Source organism: Maylandia zebra, linkage group LG5 (assembly GCF_041146795.1).
Source record: "Maylandia zebra isolate NMK-2024a linkage group LG5, Mzebra_GT3a, whole genome shotgun sequence".
Classification (NCBI taxonomy): Eukaryota; Metazoa; Chordata; class Actinopteri; order Cichliformes; family Cichlidae; genus Maylandia; species Maylandia zebra.
In genome coordinates, this window is record NC_135171.1 from 28,080,919 (window position 1) to 28,098,996 (window position 18,078).

General features: G+C 38.6%; 1 protein-coding gene across 1 annotated transcript in view; it reads right to left on the reverse strand.

The window, feature by feature from the left end:
* The window catches only part of dennd6a (DENN/MADD domain containing 6A), a 34,075-nt gene that overhangs the window by 5,502 nt on the left and 10,495 nt on the right, over positions 1-18,078 (reverse strand). Inside the window, exons 2-18 of the mRNA XM_004548804.4 lie at positions 14,036-14,074; positions 13,786-13,828; positions 10,978-11,090; positions 10,734-10,814; positions 9,923-10,028; positions 6,843-6,922; positions 5,521-5,580; positions 5,353-5,408; positions 3,863-3,985; positions 3,179-3,274; positions 2,663-2,757; positions 2,433-2,498; positions 2,175-2,239; positions 2,003-2,092; positions 1,615-1,778; positions 1,270-1,372; positions 741-815 (exon numbers count right to left, since the gene is read on the reverse strand). Of these exons, the coding sequence (XP_004548861.1) occupies positions 741-815; positions 1,270-1,372; positions 1,615-1,778; positions 2,003-2,092; positions 2,175-2,239; positions 2,433-2,498; positions 2,663-2,757; positions 3,179-3,274; positions 3,863-3,985; positions 5,353-5,408; positions 5,521-5,580; positions 6,843-6,922; positions 9,923-10,028; positions 10,734-10,814; positions 10,978-11,090; positions 13,786-13,828; positions 14,036-14,074 (1,455 nt within the window). The remainder of the gene's footprint in view (positions 1-740; positions 816-1,269; positions 1,373-1,614; positions 1,779-2,002; positions 2,093-2,174; positions 2,240-2,432; positions 2,499-2,662; positions 2,758-3,178; positions 3,275-3,862; positions 3,986-5,352; positions 5,409-5,520; positions 5,581-6,842; positions 6,923-9,922; positions 10,029-10,733; positions 10,815-10,977; positions 11,091-13,785; positions 13,829-14,035; positions 14,075-18,078) is intronic.

Here is an 18,078-nt window from a genome sequence, read left to right on the forward strand (position 1 = left end):
TTTAAACTGCACAGCTCCCAGACCTGAAAGAAGCTGGGTTCCCACAGCTTAAGCCCGGTTAGATTTAAGACTTTGGCACTCCTCCTAAATTTATTTTAGTTTTTTTAAAAAGGCTTGTAATCATGAATGATGTCAGTTCTTCATTTCTTATGATACATCCATCGACCCATCCATGCAACACATAAAAAAAAGTTCTATGCTACGCACTCACTTCACTGCCTTATAAAACACTAGCACACACTTTAATCCAACAGATAAACCGGTCATGTTGCCTATGGTTCAGATTCAGTGCAGTTTTACAGTAGCTGAAGTTTCTCCCAGATATTCACATACTTATTTAGCTTACTTAGCACCATGTTAGCATCACTTAACTCCTCCCAATAAATGACACCCCAGCCAGAAGACCTGTAGCCAGTGCAGTAATTATGGTGGATGTGCAGCATGTTGACACTGCACTGAATATTTAATGTAAAACAAAAAACCTAGTTTGGGGTGTATGTCATGTGTGTGCTGACTGAGAATGAACAGATAATGCAGGCACATTTTGGTTTTGATTTTTATTGGTCCGTGCCCAAAACCTTTTGACCTCAACATCTATTAACTTTGCAAGAAAAGAGAAAAGCTACAGGACTATTAGCTGTTGTGCTAGTAGCAGAGCCGTAGTTTAGCAGTAAAAGTACAGGAGGTTTTAGTAGAGGCAGTAATATTAAAGTTATAGACCATGAATCATCTTTACAGACCAGTTTGTCTTTCAGCTTCAGGACCAGATCGACTGTCTCCACCTCTGTGTGCTTCTGGATTCTCTTCTGGAGATCCTGCAGAAGAACAAATGACATGGAGATCGATAAAGGTGTCTGGGACTCAATTCAAGGGTACTCATTACATTTTATGACTCAATTCAACACTGATATTGTTGAATTGAGTCGATGTTGACTGATGGCCATTAAGATATACAGAGCTTTAGCCAATGGCATCACTTAACTACTTTCTAACATCCCATCTATGTAAAAACAGAAAATAATAATAATTATGCTCAACTTTATGTTCAGAGAGCCAAAGCCTCAGACCACTCTAAACACAGTTAGTTTAATCTTGAATTTGTATGATGCTTTGGATATTGCCTTTTCATGGTCCCTCAAGTTCCACCCACCTGCTGTTCAAACCTTGAGGAGCCAATCAGAAGTTAACTTAAAAGCATAAAACACTAAAATAATGTTTCAGACAGACTCAGCCCGATCTTTATACACTCCAAGCCTTTCTCCTCCTCACCTCCTCACACAGCGCTTCGAGGTGCAGGGCTTCCAGTTTCTGCGTCATCTCTTTCCTCCTGTTGCGGAACCAGCCGTCAAAGTTGGGAGACTTGAGGAAATGCCTTTAAATTTAAGAAGAGAAAAAAAAAAAAAAAAGAGAGTTCATATGACACTCGGGATAGTCTGCATTCCGACAACATGTCAGTGATTCACTACTGACATCCTTTCAGTCTGTGTTACAATCAAACCATTCATACTTAACCCAGTAAAAACCTCTATGGCTTATGAACTTAAAAATACAGATTTCCATGTGATAAATTAACTTCTGCAGATAGATTTTTTTAATAAAGGCTTATGCCTGCACCTGTAGAGTCCTATCCAGTCTCCTTTCAGTCTGGACGTAAGCTGAGGTCCAGCTTTCTCCAGTGTCTTCATGAAGTCCTGCTGTATGAACGGTCGTAGCTGAGGAGGACTCTTCCAGGGACTGATGGACTTTTGGAGAGGCATCAGACTGGCCACGTACCGCTCCTGCACCACACGAACAAATCATTTTAGTTGAAGCCTAAAATGCTTATTGTCATTTGTAAAATTAAAATCACATATTTACAGCTTCATAGCCCGATGTATCAGAGTTAAATCCACTTCTGTGAAATCTTTCAAACTCAGATTCAACTCTAAAAAACACAGCATTCATTATAGAGTTCTTGGATCTGATTGGAGGATACCACATACATAAAGTAATTGGTTGTTACCAGTGGAATGATGAAGCTTTGTGTCAGTTCTAAGAAGTAGCGCCGAAGAATTGCATTCTGGGCTGCAGAGGGTCTCTTCTGTTGAACACCCTGCAAAACAAGAAAATACATAAAAATATTTCATATTTTCAATAATGAATAAGGGGATGCTTAAAAATGGGAAATATCTCACCTTCTGAAGCTGTTTGATGATTTCTTCATCTTTGTTGAGATACGGTTTATATGCAGTGTACACACCTACAGAACACACACACACACACACACACACACACTTATCAGACTGTTTTTTTAGTTATTGCGGGACCTCTTGCACAATTTGTCGGTGTGTGTGTGTGTGTGAGTGAGAGATTTCATGTAATATTAAAAAAAGTAAAAAATCTTTATAATACAGAAAAATAAATAGAATAAAAGAGGGATGTGAAATATCTACCGGGTTTAGAGTCCAGAGTTTTGAGGTTTTTCAGTTTCTTGACTTTCATCTGCTTGGCCATCTCTCCTGTGAGTGCCAGGTGGTGAAAAGAGTGATCAGACAGGTTGATATTTCTCCTCCATTTCAATACATCATTACCTACTTCATTAACACACTTTTTGCACAGAGACATCTTTTTGAACAGGCTTGAGACCCTGTATGTCTCAGTTTGCTGAAGCTGTAACGTTTACCTGCTTGTTTCATGTCTCCGATGCGGATGATGTGCGGCCAGTGCTGCAGCGTTTTTGCAAAAAAAGGATTGGTCACTCCTAGAATGACTGACGGCCTGCGGAAACACAGATTAATAACTTTTAACACCAATAAGCAGAAAACAATTTTCAACACTCAACAAATTTCTAACAAAGTAACTTCTGTTCATTGGCTCCCTTTTAAATTAGAATTTCAAACATCCTGAATGACCACGCCCTATCATCACTTTTTTCCAGCTGCTGTATGGAGTGGCAGCCTGTTCCAGCAGCTCCTGTTGCTATATTTAAAATTAATTTAGGGACTTTATTGCATGATTAAATTGATTTATTTTCCTTGCTCATTTTGATTTATTTGAAGGTGAAATAGATACTTTTTGTTTTACAAATCTACTCGTGGCAACAGACTCTTCACCAGCTGATCGCTCCACTGTCCACAAATTTATCCCAGCTACTAATACCAATGACACAACAGCAGGGCGTCATTTTATTTTTACTTACGGAGCCTGCGTCCTGGTGGTGTACTCCTTAAACTCACTGTCATGAATGGTGAAGTACGGCCGGAAATCACTGCAGTAACGCAGAGGAGCAATGCAGCTGCAGAGGGGGGAAAAAAACATTAAAACATTTTCTAACATTTTTAAACTAGAGTGTTTACTGAACCTGACAAATTTAAAAAAAAAAAAAAAAAAAAAAAAGAAAGAAGAAGAAGAAAGTAAATGTCAGTCTTAATATTTGAATTTTAATTTTTATAAGTTTTGGTACATCTGGCATTTTTGTGACTTTTTTCAACATAAAACACGTGAAGGCGACAGGATTAAGTTGGGGGGGGGGGGGGTTATTAATACAATCACACTTATTTTGTAGACATCTCAAGTATTCACATTTTAAATATAATGCGCTTGGCCTAAACAAATCAGCATTTTACCGACGCATATGACAGTGTGCGTTGGATGAAAAACACCTGTCTGATCACTGTACAAACAGAAACATATGTAGACCGACTCATTTGCTGGACTATAAATTACACTTTATAACACATTTATAACAGGAAGACATGTCTAGGTGTCATACATCAAATTTTCCTGAACATGAAGACACAAAATTATATAAAAATTAGCTTTGGGTTTGTTGTTAAGTACTGGTCTATATATTATCCTGGCACAATAACCGCTGCTAACTTACCTGACCAAAGCTAGCACAGTATCAGATGACTCGGCTGGTGATGGCGCCATGACAACAAGTGCCTCCCCCAGCAACACCAACTCCCAAAGCATCTGGAGATGGAAGAAGACTGGATAGAAACACCTGGGGGGGGGGGGGGGGACGACACGACAATGAGTGGAGTAAGTCTCTTTCCCACTGTTTGCAAACCAATTTCAAACCAAGTCAATTTTGGCAACGTCAAAGACACATGGCTGTGTTACATTCTCAGGTTGAACCTTGTTGAACTGCTAGATTTCAATTTTATTAATTTACCTCAGAACCTGAAGGTCTTAAAAGGTTTCAGCAGATTTGGTCAGGAGCACAACCACCAAGCTGGGTGATTAATATTCTTTTTTTACCTGAATACAGAATATGCTGATTTACACAGCAGAGCACCCAAAACAGTAACTCTGACCTTTTAATAATGGGCATGACTATTCATTTTGTCTGCACCTCCCCCACAGAGACACAAGGTAGAAGCAAGTTTTCAGAGACGCCAACTAAACACTGAAATCAACCCTCCTTGCGAAAGACCTGTCTTCACTTTCTCTCAGTGTTTTTGTTTTTTTTGATAAGCAGTTCTCCTCAGCTGAAGCATTAAGTGATATTGTTCTTGATTCAGTGACAGTACCATGATTAAGCAGCAGGTGGGGACAAAACATGTCCGAAGCAAGAAGAACACTGTGACAGAGGACTTAAATTTCTGTGTTAAGGCTACCCTGTAGGTACACGTTACACCTTAACCTGACGTGTACGTCCCTGGAAATTCACACCGATGCAGTTTGCAGCCGACTGGCTCGTTCAGTGCCACGCACCAGGTTTCAAACAGATCAGTGAGAGCATAACAATTATTACCTCGATGTAAGTTCAGCAATATAAAGACACACATTTGTAACAAATGGATGGAGATCGCCTTTCTCGACTTATAAAATAGGGGCCCAAACATCAGATAACATACACCAAATACAATCCCAACATACATTATCATACCAAAGCAAGTCACTAAAAAAAATATCCAAAAATTACCTAAACAATCCTAACATATAAATAACGCTAATCCAATCTAGACATTGTCACACAACAATAATGGTAAAATACATAAAATATGCTGGCAGCACGGTGCAGAAAGAAGGTCCCGAGTTCGACTCCACCATCTGGGAGTACGGTGGAATTTCTGCGTGAAGTTCCTCCCACAGTGCAAAGAGATGCAATTATTGAGGTTAGGTTAACTGATGATTCTATAGGTGTGAATGACAGCTGGGATACACTCTAGCACCCTGATAAGCAGAAGAGAATGGATGGATGCCGGCGACCAAGACTTGCACGAAAAGACAGACTGGGACATGACAACAAGCAACTTAACACCAATCACAAGCTTCAATGTTGCAATGAGACTATTACGTAACATAGGTTGCATCTTAGGCTCTATAAAGATTTAGTCTAAATCAGCCTTGACCTGCAGGACTCACCTGAAGAGGTCCACTTCATGAATTGTTGGGAGCACAATGGACACCATGCTATCACTCTAAAACACAAAAACACACTTTCAGCTTTAATATTCACATAATGCTCAGTGTGTCATCAGACATCATACAAACAGACACTGAGTGTTTGTGCGCACGCGAGTGTAAGATCACCTGGGCGGATTGGACCAGCTGTGACGTTCCTGGTTTATCATAAGAGGTTGGGATGCGAACCTGCAGCACATAGCACAGATTTTCATCAGAGAAACAATGATAGACAACGACATTTGTAATTAGTGACGGCCTTTTCTAATTCTGTTTAGGTCCTTCTTACTAGTATTATCCACAGGCATATGGAAGAGTTTGTCCTGAAAAGAGGATCATGCAACTCTTAAATGGCTGAAGTCATGAAAGAGTGCATCTTTAGCAGCAGTTGGGAACATCATCTCAAAGATAGGAGCAAACCTCACTCCACATTATGTTTAGTGCAATCGTAAATTCATGAACTGAATCATCTGTAAACTTTGGAAACTTCTCTTTTTGGACTGGAAAAAATCTTTTTGCTTTGAAGTTTGTTTGAACTTTTACACAGAAACTATTTTTAGTTTCTTGTTTGCAGTTATTTTTTTGTTTAAATACTACTAGCACTTTAATTTGTATTACTTAAATAATATTATTTATTTCATTTTTACTCTGTCATATTGAGAAATGTTAGAAATACATTTGATTATTTTCAAATTCATATGCTTCCTGGGTTTTTATTTTAATTTGCTGTGGGACGAGACAACAGGGTGATGGAGCATAGAACAGAATGTCTGCCCACAGGAAGCGGAGATAAGAGTTACTGAAATAGTCGTTGTCTAATCGAGTAATTGAAGAAAATAATCTTTAGTTACAACCCTACCCTAGACTTACAACATTCATCCTTACAATAATCAAACTCGTTTCATAGTTTTACGAGCATGTCTGGAGTCATTGTAGCCACTGCTGTTGTTATGCTCCCTACCAGCAACCACGTAAAATTCAAAGACCCACTCTAATAACACGTTTTGATCATTAACAGTGAACGACTGCTGAATTAAAGCACTTTGAAATCAGATTTTTATTTTTTTTTTAAATACAAATGTATTAAAACACTCATTAAAGTGATAAACTTAACTAAACCAAACCTTCAGTCCCAGAACTGTACCAATTTGTACTCTTTAAAACAAAATAAAAGACATGAAGGACACAGAAGTAGTGAACCAACTTCATAACATTGAAAACATTGAAGTTACCTCACTAAGCCCCTAAATGCTGCTTTAAAGTACAGGTTACTGCTGACTGCGAAGCATTCTTGTTCTACCTGAACAAGACTGCCTGATTAAACAAATATTTGCCTATCGTGGGAAATTGAATCGAGCCATCTTTAAAGTTATTAATTAGACCTGTTCTTTACCTGTCACGACATGTCAAAACTAAACATCTGCTGGTTTCAACTTAGTGCGTGAGTGTACCTTGAGGACTACACCCATGATAGGCAGCGTCAGGATTCGTCCAGGATGAGGCGTTGGCCAGCGATCGATGTCATTACAAGCTATCAAACACAACAACAATTTTGAATTAAAAAGGATCTTCTCTGAAAACAGAAAAAGGATTTATTTAAGTATACAGAAATAATTGGCTGCCTCTCTGATATTCTTCATCTTCTGTGGCAAGACAAGTTCACAATCATGGAGACTGGTCAGCAGCTACAGTCACTGCTTTCTGACTTGGCAAACCACTTGTGATTTACAATTCCTTAGTCAATGTGCAATCAAACTTTCAAAATAAGGGGATCATCCCTTACCAAATTAAAGATGGCATCATTGCCTTATACTGGTCGGTATTAATCTATAATCAACTAGAATCTACAATCCCTATAAATAGTTTCCAATTAGACATGGGTAAAACAGTGGGTTGGCCGACCCTCCATGGCTGCACCTGAGAGGTGGGAGTGCCCAACAGGACAACCCCTCTTTTAGTCCACACTGTCTCCACTTATAGTTCATATACTCTGGTCCGAATCAGCTGATGAGTTTGTAAACTTAGTTTAGAACTTTTTTCACATTGTTTGGTTTGGTGTGTTTTTTTCACATAAGGAACTCCAAGCAAGCCAAAATGCATCACTACAAACCATGTGAGTCTATGGGCTCAAATTGTGGTCATAAATATTTTGTACTTGTAAATCAGGATTTGTATGTGTAAAAAGAATTTGTGTGAGTGTAAAACAGATTTGTGTGTGGACTTAAAATAGGTGTGAAACTGCACTCAAGTTTCAAGTTACAAGTACGAATTTTGACCCTGTTTTCCTTTCATCTGATTGTGATTGACACGACATTGGCCAAATTTAACTATCCAAACAGAGAACAGATGGGTTTGGCTGTCGGAGGAGCGCTTTTTTGAACTGCAGGTCCTTGAAGGGTAATACAGTTTGAAGCTGGAGGATCTCTATGTAAATATCCGATAGAAGCTAGGTCCCCTAACTTTCAGTAGCTGTTGAAAGGATAAAGTTGTGGTATATCAGTGGTTAGAAATACCATTATTACTTTAGGATTAGTTTAACACAAAGTCAGGGCTTGCCTGGGACCATGGCTGTGAGTCACAGTGTGCAGCATAAAGGTACTTTCACATCAGACGCAGCATGTGCTGCTAATGCTAACTAAAAGCCAAGGATCCAGAATTTGTTGCACTGGCTGCTGGGCTCTGTGGGTTTTTGCAGCAGCTCTACCTGTACTAGATGCACCTGCTCATTGTCGTTTCTATCTCTGACTTTATGTCCTCTTCAAGAGTTTCTGGTTTTTTTGCTGGTTCTTCAAATATTCAATAAAAACATGTATGCTCATTAATAACGAAGAAAGCTTTGTAACTATCCCCACTAGTGAAGACTGTCATTTCCACAATACTGCCCCCCCTCCCGGTCCGCAGCGCTGTTGGAAAGGCCCTGGAGGTCCCTGTATTAAGCACATAAACCTGTGACACAAAAATCACCAAACTGAGACCACCACAGACTGTTTTCCTTCGTGTTGATGAAGGAAAACACTGGGCTGGCATGTAAAAAGGCATTTATTCCCTTCAAGGACCTGAAGCTCCATAAAGAACCCCTCCAATAGCCAAACACACGTATTTTTTGGCTAAGTCCACACACAAATCTGTTTTTTTTTTTTTTTTTTTTTTTTTTTTTTACACACACACACACACACACACACACACACACACACACACACACACACACACACACACACACACACACACACACATCCTGATTTACAAGTACAAAATATTTATGAACACAATTTGAGCCCATATGAATCCACTCACTGGCCAGGAGCAATGAGCGGAGCAACAAAAGTAAATACAGGAAGAAGGTGCTGTATTCTGGACCACTGGAGAACATGGAGAATTTACATTCATTTCACATCTAGCTGCTAGCCCCTACAGACCTTTGCACATCTGCAGTACCTTCCCACATTGAGAATACAAAGCATACGTGGTTATGGGATATTTTTTTAATCTCAAAATTGTAACATACACCTTGCATTTCGTTCGGATGATGGTCACATCACACCATAAACAAACAACTCTGGGGTTTATTCCTTCAAAGGGTCACAGTGCAGCTGTTTTGGTCTATACATAAGTCCAATTACTGTGAACTAAATGGACTAAACACCACAGGTGTGAAAACACACTTATCCACAATCCTCTCTTGGTTTTCTTGGTTATTTTGTTTTTGCAGCCATATCCAACTTTAGATACTTTTTCAATGAGACACCTTAGGTAGTACCGTTTACCATACTCTCACATCTCACTGCACCAATTATTGATTAGGTAATTTGACTGACTAATTAAACCCTATTGTGCGTGGGCTCTCCTTGTTTGTTACTAGCCTGGATGAAATTACTGAAAAGCAGTACTTCCAACACATATTAGATATTAAATACTAGAGACACTGACTTTAGAGGGAAAAACTTGCTCTAAGAGGACATTTCTATTTTGTGGTTTTTGGTTAATGAAAGTAAAGAAAAACAAACAAAAAACAAAAGCCGTTTTAGTCATTTTAAAATTATATTTATCTTTTTTTTTACTATTTCTCTGAATTAGACAGTGACAGTTTGGTTTGGCTGTCAACATCTTAAATTGTTCCTTAGTTCTAAGTAAAACATCTTTTTCAAGTCTGACCATATCAATGAAATCTCATTTTGCTGTATTCTTGAAGTCCTCAAAACCTAAACAGACGAGAGGAAACTCATTCCTGAGAACAGATATAAAATACATGTCTTGTGATTAAATGTGCAACAAACTGGTTTCTCTAAACTTTGTAAGAGGCCAACCAAGCTTACGATGACATCTGATAAACTGAGAAGTCTCAGTACAGCAGACCTGCTGCCAAGCTGATACGTTGTGCCATAAAAATAAAAATGCTGAAACTAGATGTAACTAGGATGTGAAAGCACTGTAAAAGTGTGAACTAAGGACTGTGTAGTTAACTCTTCTGGACCACACGGAGCTAAGACAGGATTACACAAATGATTGCATACAGACAGGTAATCAAACTGACCAGCCTCCAGGCAAGGCTCCTGTTTCTCAAAGTATTCAGGAGCCATAATCTTCAGCAGCGAGTGGAAGAAGGTCACATAGGGCAGCTGACTGATCAAGACGAGAGACTGGAAAGAGACAGGCACAGCAAGAAAGAAAGAAAAAAGAAAAAAAAAAAGAGGGAATTGTATTTTCAGACATTTCATCAGTATGTAATTTTTTTTAGTGGTTTGATTTTGATTTTGTCTGAAAGATGTCAGAATATAGTGAGCCGACAATCCCTCATTTTGTCTAGTAATAGATTAAACCCCAAAGAGCAAATAAAAACTGCAAATAAAAACTGAGAATCAAACCCAAAGCTTGAACTAGTATATGCTCGACATGGGCCTTTGTTTCTTATTTTAACCCTCTGTATACCTGCGGTCATGATAAAGTATAATGTTACATTTGCACCACATTAAAAAAGCCTTTTGAAATAGCGTCGGGTAAAAATAAATCATTTTAGATAATTATATATATCAAATTTAACATGCATGCAGTTTTTCTATCAAGGAGAGCACTAATACAATTAATCACAATGTAACTTTGCCTGAAGTGGGAGTACTACTATTGTAAGCCTAAAATCATAACCAAAAGGTGTTGCTGAAACCATTTAATCTCTGAAATATGGAGAGAAAAAAAATCGCTTAAAACCATTATAAGTCCTATTGTGGTAACAGGAAGCATAATCTCTCTCAAATTTTTTAACACAGTGCATTGTGTGCTAGATCCTTGTTCATGCTTAAGTTTTCTATCACCGGCTGTATTTAGTCCTCCTGCAGTTTGACACTGACCTTCTGGAAGTATCCTCTCTTCAAAGATTTGTCTCGCACCTGACGGAAGTACACATAACCATAGTAATGGCCCTGCTCCCTCTGTAACACACACACACACACACACACACACACACACACACACACACACACACACACACACACACACACACACATTCTTATTTTACTCTCAGCACACAAAACTCTACACTGTGCAGTTTATGTGCCTACAGAGCTGTGTGTGTGTTAATGAGCGGTGCCTAACCTTCAGACAAGGTGGCGCATCTCTGTCAGTGGTTTCCAAGAAGCAGCCAAGTGACGTCTTCCTGTTGGAACCCTGCCGGAACCGGAAGCAGAACTGTGTGTCACCAAGGCAACCTGGAAAAAGAGGGCAGAGCAATGACCGATTGTCACCCACAGTAAACAAGAGACATTTTAAGACCTGAATAAAAACATATGGGAGAAAATCAGCAAACACAGGAAACCAATCATGTTTTTGTGGTGATGCATGGGGTTTAATTTAATTAAGCTTAAATAAACGTTTGTTTATAAAATATCCAGACAGCCACCCGGATTTAATCCAAGATGGCTGCAGTGTTTAGAGGATTTCATTAAAAGCCCAGCTTATCCCAGCTTCCAAACACTATGCAGATAAACATGGTGAATACATATAAATATGGATGTATATTCCAGTATTTTCTAAGATCAGACTAGCATATAGAACCAAAATATACATAAGCTGGGGAAAAAATAAAAATCACTTCATAAAGACACATTAGCAAAGGACTGCTACAAAACTTTAGGAACATTCAAAAACTTGTACTAAATTATTCTTTAAACCCAAGTCTCTTGTGTATGAAAATCAAAAAATATACAACTTAATTTGTTCTGAAGAAGAAAAACTGCACTGTCCTCAGCTAACTTTAAACTAAGATTATAAGTGTGATCATAAATAGATTAAAAAAAAAAAAAATCACCTTTGAGAAACAACAAAAACACTGCAGAATCCACCACAACCTATTTCTGTACACATCTGCATTGTGCACACCTGTAAAAATAAAGAATTAAAAAATGTACGCTGCAGAAAAATGTGACATCGATGAGCACTGGTCAGCTCTTCTAGCCTGCATCCTCTGGTCTTTTAGGCAAACAGGAAGAGGAAAACGAAAGAAAAAAGGAAACAGGAAGTCCTGCATAAGCCATGAACCAGAAGTTAACCTCAGCAGGAGGTCAACACATCTTTAGACAGAGAAAATGAGCTTTAGGACATTCAAAGAAAGACAAACACTTCAGCTCAGGCTGGTAGACTTAAAAGCATTCCACTTCATAAGTCACGCATACATAAGCACACACTACCAGGAGCACCAGAAAAGGACAGCCAAGACTCCATGACATCATTCAGTCGGGTTGCATTCAAGACCACACAGCATGAAAACAGGCCACTGCTGCCGGACCACAGCTCTGAATTAATTTTGAGTTTCTAGTCACTCAAACACAGTCCGAATACTTCTGTGTACTTAAAGAAAGACTTTAAAGCTCTTTGCTTTATTTTCCACAAATCACATCAGTCCCCTTTTAACAACAAGTTGACCAATGCCACGTAGAGTTCACAGGACAGGCAGCATCAGAATTAAATACGTTTTTACAAATGACTTGACTTTTTACCCCCCTCCACCAGTACAGATGAAGAAGAGGCAGGTCTGAGCATCTCCACTTAAATTGCTGCTTGCTCGGCCTGGAAGGAAACGGATGGAGGTAGTCGCACAAATGTAGAGCAACCTTACATCTGATCCGATTACTGGCCTATTCATTTATGCACAATAACTTGTTTTATAAAGCTCTATTGGGTATGAGACGCATGAAGAGTCAGCAGTTTCCAAATAAAGAGCACAAAAAAAATATTCATCTGTCACCATTTATTCTGAATTCCCAAAGTGGATTAATGACAAATTATGCCAAATCTGTTCAGGATGCAAGGCTAAATTATGGACGACACACACACAGAGAAAGAGAGCTGCAGTTCCTCAGTTTAATGTCTCTCTCCCCCTTTCTCTCTGACAAACACCTACAGTGAGAGATATATATAGCAGCCCTGTAAGCAGTCTGTCCTAATCCTGTCTTCAAACTGAGGGCAGCAGGCTCCTTTAGCTTCACCCCCCTCTGACTCAGTAAACTAAAACACACACCTGCGGGCAAACACACAAAGCCACAGTGGTGTTTGTACATGGGTGTGTGGTGAGTGCGCTAACCACTATACCGTAATCTATCTTACATTTAATATTTTAGTAATTTAAAAAAAATCTAAGAGTATCAGTGAAAAAGATACTGAAGTTACCAAAAAAAAAAAAAAAGAATAAGTAAAAAATGTTATGACTTAATGCTGTTCAGCTGATATCCATCCACCTACAGTTACTTCTCCAAATATTTATGGACCTATGCAGTGGATTTCAAACAATCAAGATGTGACTGAAGTGTAGACTCTCAGCTTTAATCCAAAGTGTTTAGAAGGAGTATTGCATTAACTACAGGAATGACTGTTTAGGAATTACAACCATTTTTATACACATCCCACACAGAGTTGGAAAGAGCTGCACCTAGCATTACAGCCAACACCTTGTATAAACTAGGTCTTTTCAAGCAGCACCCAACCAGATGTTAGCAAATTTTTCCATCACTGATGAAAAATCTGAAAGCTGTTAAAACAAAAACAAAAAAAAACAATAATGTAACATGTCTCTCTCATGACTACAGAGGTGCAGAAAGAGTGCCTATTTTGTATAGTATCTAGTTTGCAAATCAAAAAACGTGCAGTGCGTGAGCTCTTCTGATGAGGATGTGCGTGTATTTGTCCGTTTTAGATGACCTAGTTCAGGCCACAGATTTTATCCGCCATGCTTTGGTTCAATAACATGTGACAGTAACGGTACTTAATTATGTCATCAAGCCTGTCAAACTGTAGAATGGTTCTGAAAAAGCAACGAGGCAAAACTGGATCTTGATTTGCATTAGAACCAGCTCCAGCCCCAGTTTGGTGGATGCGAGATAAGAGAAAAAGGCTGAAACACAAACTCACCTGAGTTGGAGTCAGGGAATGAAAGGTAGCAGATGCTTGTTTTCTGAAAGAACAGCAAATATTTAGTTTATGTCCTTACCTCTTTTATTACATCAGCTCAGGTTAACATACCCATACTAGGCTTTGCCTGCCTCAGAATGGGCCTTTGTGAATCAATCCATCAACATGTGATGCTTTTTAACATGTCGATAAATGTTCCAAAAACAAACCTTTCTTTAAAAAAATAAAGAATAAATTCAGTGTAACTCACCTCTTTCTCCGACAGTTTGGAATGATGAGGGTAAATGACCTGAAAGAGAAAAAACAAACAAACAACACTTTACCCAAAGAAGAATCTCACAAACGCACAACTGAAAACTTTGGTCAGCCTCTATTATGTGCTGTGCTTATGTTGTTAAACTGTAAAAAGAACTGGAAAACTGTAATACAATGCAAGGATGTTATAAACTGATTTTAATGTGACTGAGAGACAAAGATAAAAACTAAAACATAAAAGTTAAATTATGTTTTACAATGAAGATTTCTTACACCATAAAAATAAATAAATAAATGAATAAATAAATAAATACAACCCAATAAAAACCCACAAACACACACAGAAGTGAGCAAATTCAATCAAATAATTTTTTTAAACTACTGAATAATGTTAATTGTTTACACAATACACACAATTTTTGTAGTTCTAAGTGTTCCCATTTTAAGCACTTAAAAAAAATAGCTGTACTTTTACAATTTTAGATTTCCTTTAGTATAAAAACAATCTACAGTGTTTATATTTTTCAAACTAGAAATGTATCAATGACAACATTTTGGTTTAATACTTGTGTTGAGATTTGTTTTAAAATGTTTTATTAAACATTTTAAAACAAAACTTTTATAGTCCTTTCAGTTTTTCATGGCAAAATTTGTTAATATTTGCCCAGTTAAAAAATGTATCTTGCATTTATCTAAAAGTTTAAAATTGAACTTTATCTATAGTCAAGTTAGAGGTGGGAATCACCAGACACCCCTCGATACAATATTAACAAAATATTTCTCTCAAAATATGATACTGTTGCTATTTTTAACATTTTGTGATGTGCTGCATTTTCACAACATATATTGCGAATTATCACTTTTTTTAAAAACAGCAAATTATCTCCTTAAGTTAAACTTTGTCAATATTTATATTTTATCTAATAAGATAACGTTATCTTCAACTACACCAAAATGGTCATTAGAACCACTCACAAATGTTGCTGTAAGTCAGAGTAAGCCTGCTATCAGTCTGTGATTGAATGAGGTCAAGTTGGCAATTACATGCAATCTGTTTCTGATAATGCACAATTAACTGTTATACACCATCAAAAATCACATCTGTTAATGTCTACCTAGACAGAAATTAATATTTAGGGCCCGAGCACTGACAGTGCGAAGGCCCTATTGTAATTGCTCTGTTTATTAGGGCCCGAGCACTGACAGTGCGAAGGCCCTATTGTAATTGCTCTGTTTATTATTATTATTATTATTATTATTATTATTATTATTATTATTATTATTATTATTATTATTATTATTCCGGCAAATGAATTGGCCGTTTGAGGGCCTAAACATGCTCGAAAACTCATGAAATTTTGCACACGCGTCAGGTCTGGTGAAAATTTACGTATTTTAATGTTCCCAGACATGGCCAGGGAAAATTAGCTCAGTAGCGCCACCTAGAAAAATGAAAAACGCGAGCCCCCGGTATGGGTATGACCTACACGTTTGAAAGTCGGTACACCTATATAACGTTCAGAGTCGAACAAAAAAGTCTATTATGGCAATGTCCTAAACCCAACAGGAAGTCCGCCATTTTGGATTGAAGGTGACATTTTGGGTCTGATTTTACCGTTTCCATGCCTTGTACTTTAACGAACTCCTCCTTGGGATTTGGTCCTATAAACTTCAAATTTGGACAGTGTCAACTACACCCTTGTGCCATGTTAAATTGCGGAGCTTTTGAGTTTTCACAATACTATGAGGCCGTGGCGCCATGGCGAATTTCGATGACTCGCCATGAAAATCTTATTGCCTCTCATTCTGTGATACATGTTCCGATCTGGACCAAAGAGCAAACATATGATAAGGCTCCACCCCTGAACATATTTCAACTGCCATATTTGACATGAAGGACAGCGCCACCTAGTGGGAACAGGAAATGTCATGTTTTACACTTTGGGGTACAGTATAGTGATGGGTGACATCTGCAGCCTCAAATTTCTCCAGGAAAGCCTTAAGGAGTTGGTCTTGGGGTACAGTGAAAACTGTGAGTTTTCCTGAAAGGGTGTGACCCCAGCAGCATGGCGAACTTTGATGTCACGCCATGAAGAAACAAATTAGTATAACTCAATGAAATCCAGCCTGATCAGTACCAGACTTTACAGGCATGATGTCAGACTCGCCCTGAACAGATTGATGTGCCCATTGTCAGAAATACGGACAGCGCCACCTAGTGGCAACAGGAAATGTCATGGCTTTAATTTTGTTGTACTGATTTTCACAGGTTCATCGTGGCCACCTCAAAAGCGGTGAATATCAACATCAGTCCCTTGTGATTCTTCAGTGCAAAAATTGTGACTTTAAACTGAACGGCGCACCCTGGTGGCAACGCTGTTCACCATGAAAGATGAAGTGGCTTTTGAGGGTCTTGGCAAGTTTATAGAGGCTTGAAATTTGGCACACACCTCCAATGTGACGAAGGCTTTGTTGTCATCTGATCATTTTCATTGAATATCCCAAAATGGCTCCACAGCGCCCCCTACAAAATTTCAAAACATCAGCCCCAGCTCTGTGTTTTATGTATGAATCTGAAACCTGGTAGGCTTATAGGAGATATCAAGATGTACAAAAAAGTCTCTTGGAGCAATATCCCAAATCCAACAGGAAGTCAGCCATTTTAAAATTAATGTGCAATTTTGGCAACATTTTCCCCTCTTTTCAGGCACCGTGCTTTGACGTACTCCTGCAAGGGATTTCATCAGATTGATGCAATCTCCTGTGTGTGGAATCTAAAGACCTTTGTGATGTTAAATTGCGAAGCTTTTTACATTCAGGGAAACGGGGTGGTCATGGCGGCACGTAGAGTTTCAATCACTCGCCAAAAAGCAGTAATCTGCTGTCACTCAAAAACACAATGTCCAATCTCTCCCAAAGCTCATAGGCGTGATGAGACTCGAGCTAGGAAATGTTTGTTATGCCATTTGTCAGTAAATGTTAGAGCACCACCTAGTGGGACAACTATAATCATGATTGAATGAGATGAATTGTTAGCTGGTGGTTAAATGCATGAATTCCATCAATGTGACATCAGATCGGAGGTGCTGGTTTTAGGTGTTGGGCGTGGCTCGACGCGCCGGGGGTGCGAGGGCCCTCATAACGCTGCTTGCAGCTTTAATTATTATTAGGGCCCGAGCACTGACAGTGCGAAGGCCCTATTGTAATTGCTCTGTTTATTATTATTATTATTATTATTATTATTATTATTATTATTATTATTATTATTATTATTATTATTATTATTATTCCGGCAAATGAATTGGCCGTTTGAGGGCCTAAACATGCTCGAAAACTCATGAAATTTTGCACACGCGTCAGGTCTGGTGAAAATTTACGTATTTTAATGTTCTCAGACATGGCCAGGGAAAATTAGCTCAGTAGCGCCACCTAGAAAAATGAAAAATGCGAGCCCCCGGTATGGGTATGACCTACATATTTGAAAGTCGGTACACCTATATAACGTTCAGAGTCGAACAAAAAAGTCTATTATGGCAATGTCCTAAACCCAACAGGAAGTCCGCCATTTTGGATTGAAGGTGACATTTTGGCTCTGATTTTACCGTTTCCATGCCTTGTACTTTAACGAACTCCTCCTTGGGATTTGGTCCTATAAACTTCAAATTTGGACAGTGTCAACTACACCCTTGTGCCATGTTAAATTGCGGAGCTTTTGAGTTTTCACAATACTATGAGGCCGTGGCGCCATGGCGAATTTCGATGACTCGCCATGAAAATCTTATTGCCTCTCATTCTGTCATACATGTGTCGATCTGGACCAAACAGCACACATATGATAAGGCTCCACCCCTGAACAGATTTCAACTGCCATATTTGACATCAAGGACAGCGCCACCTAGTGGGAACAGGAAATGTCATGTTTTACACTTTGGGGTACAGTATAGTGATGGGTGACATCTGCAGCCTCAAATTTCTCCAGGAAAGCCTTAAGGAGTTGGTCTTGGGTTACAGTGAAAACTGTGACTTTTCGCAAAAGGG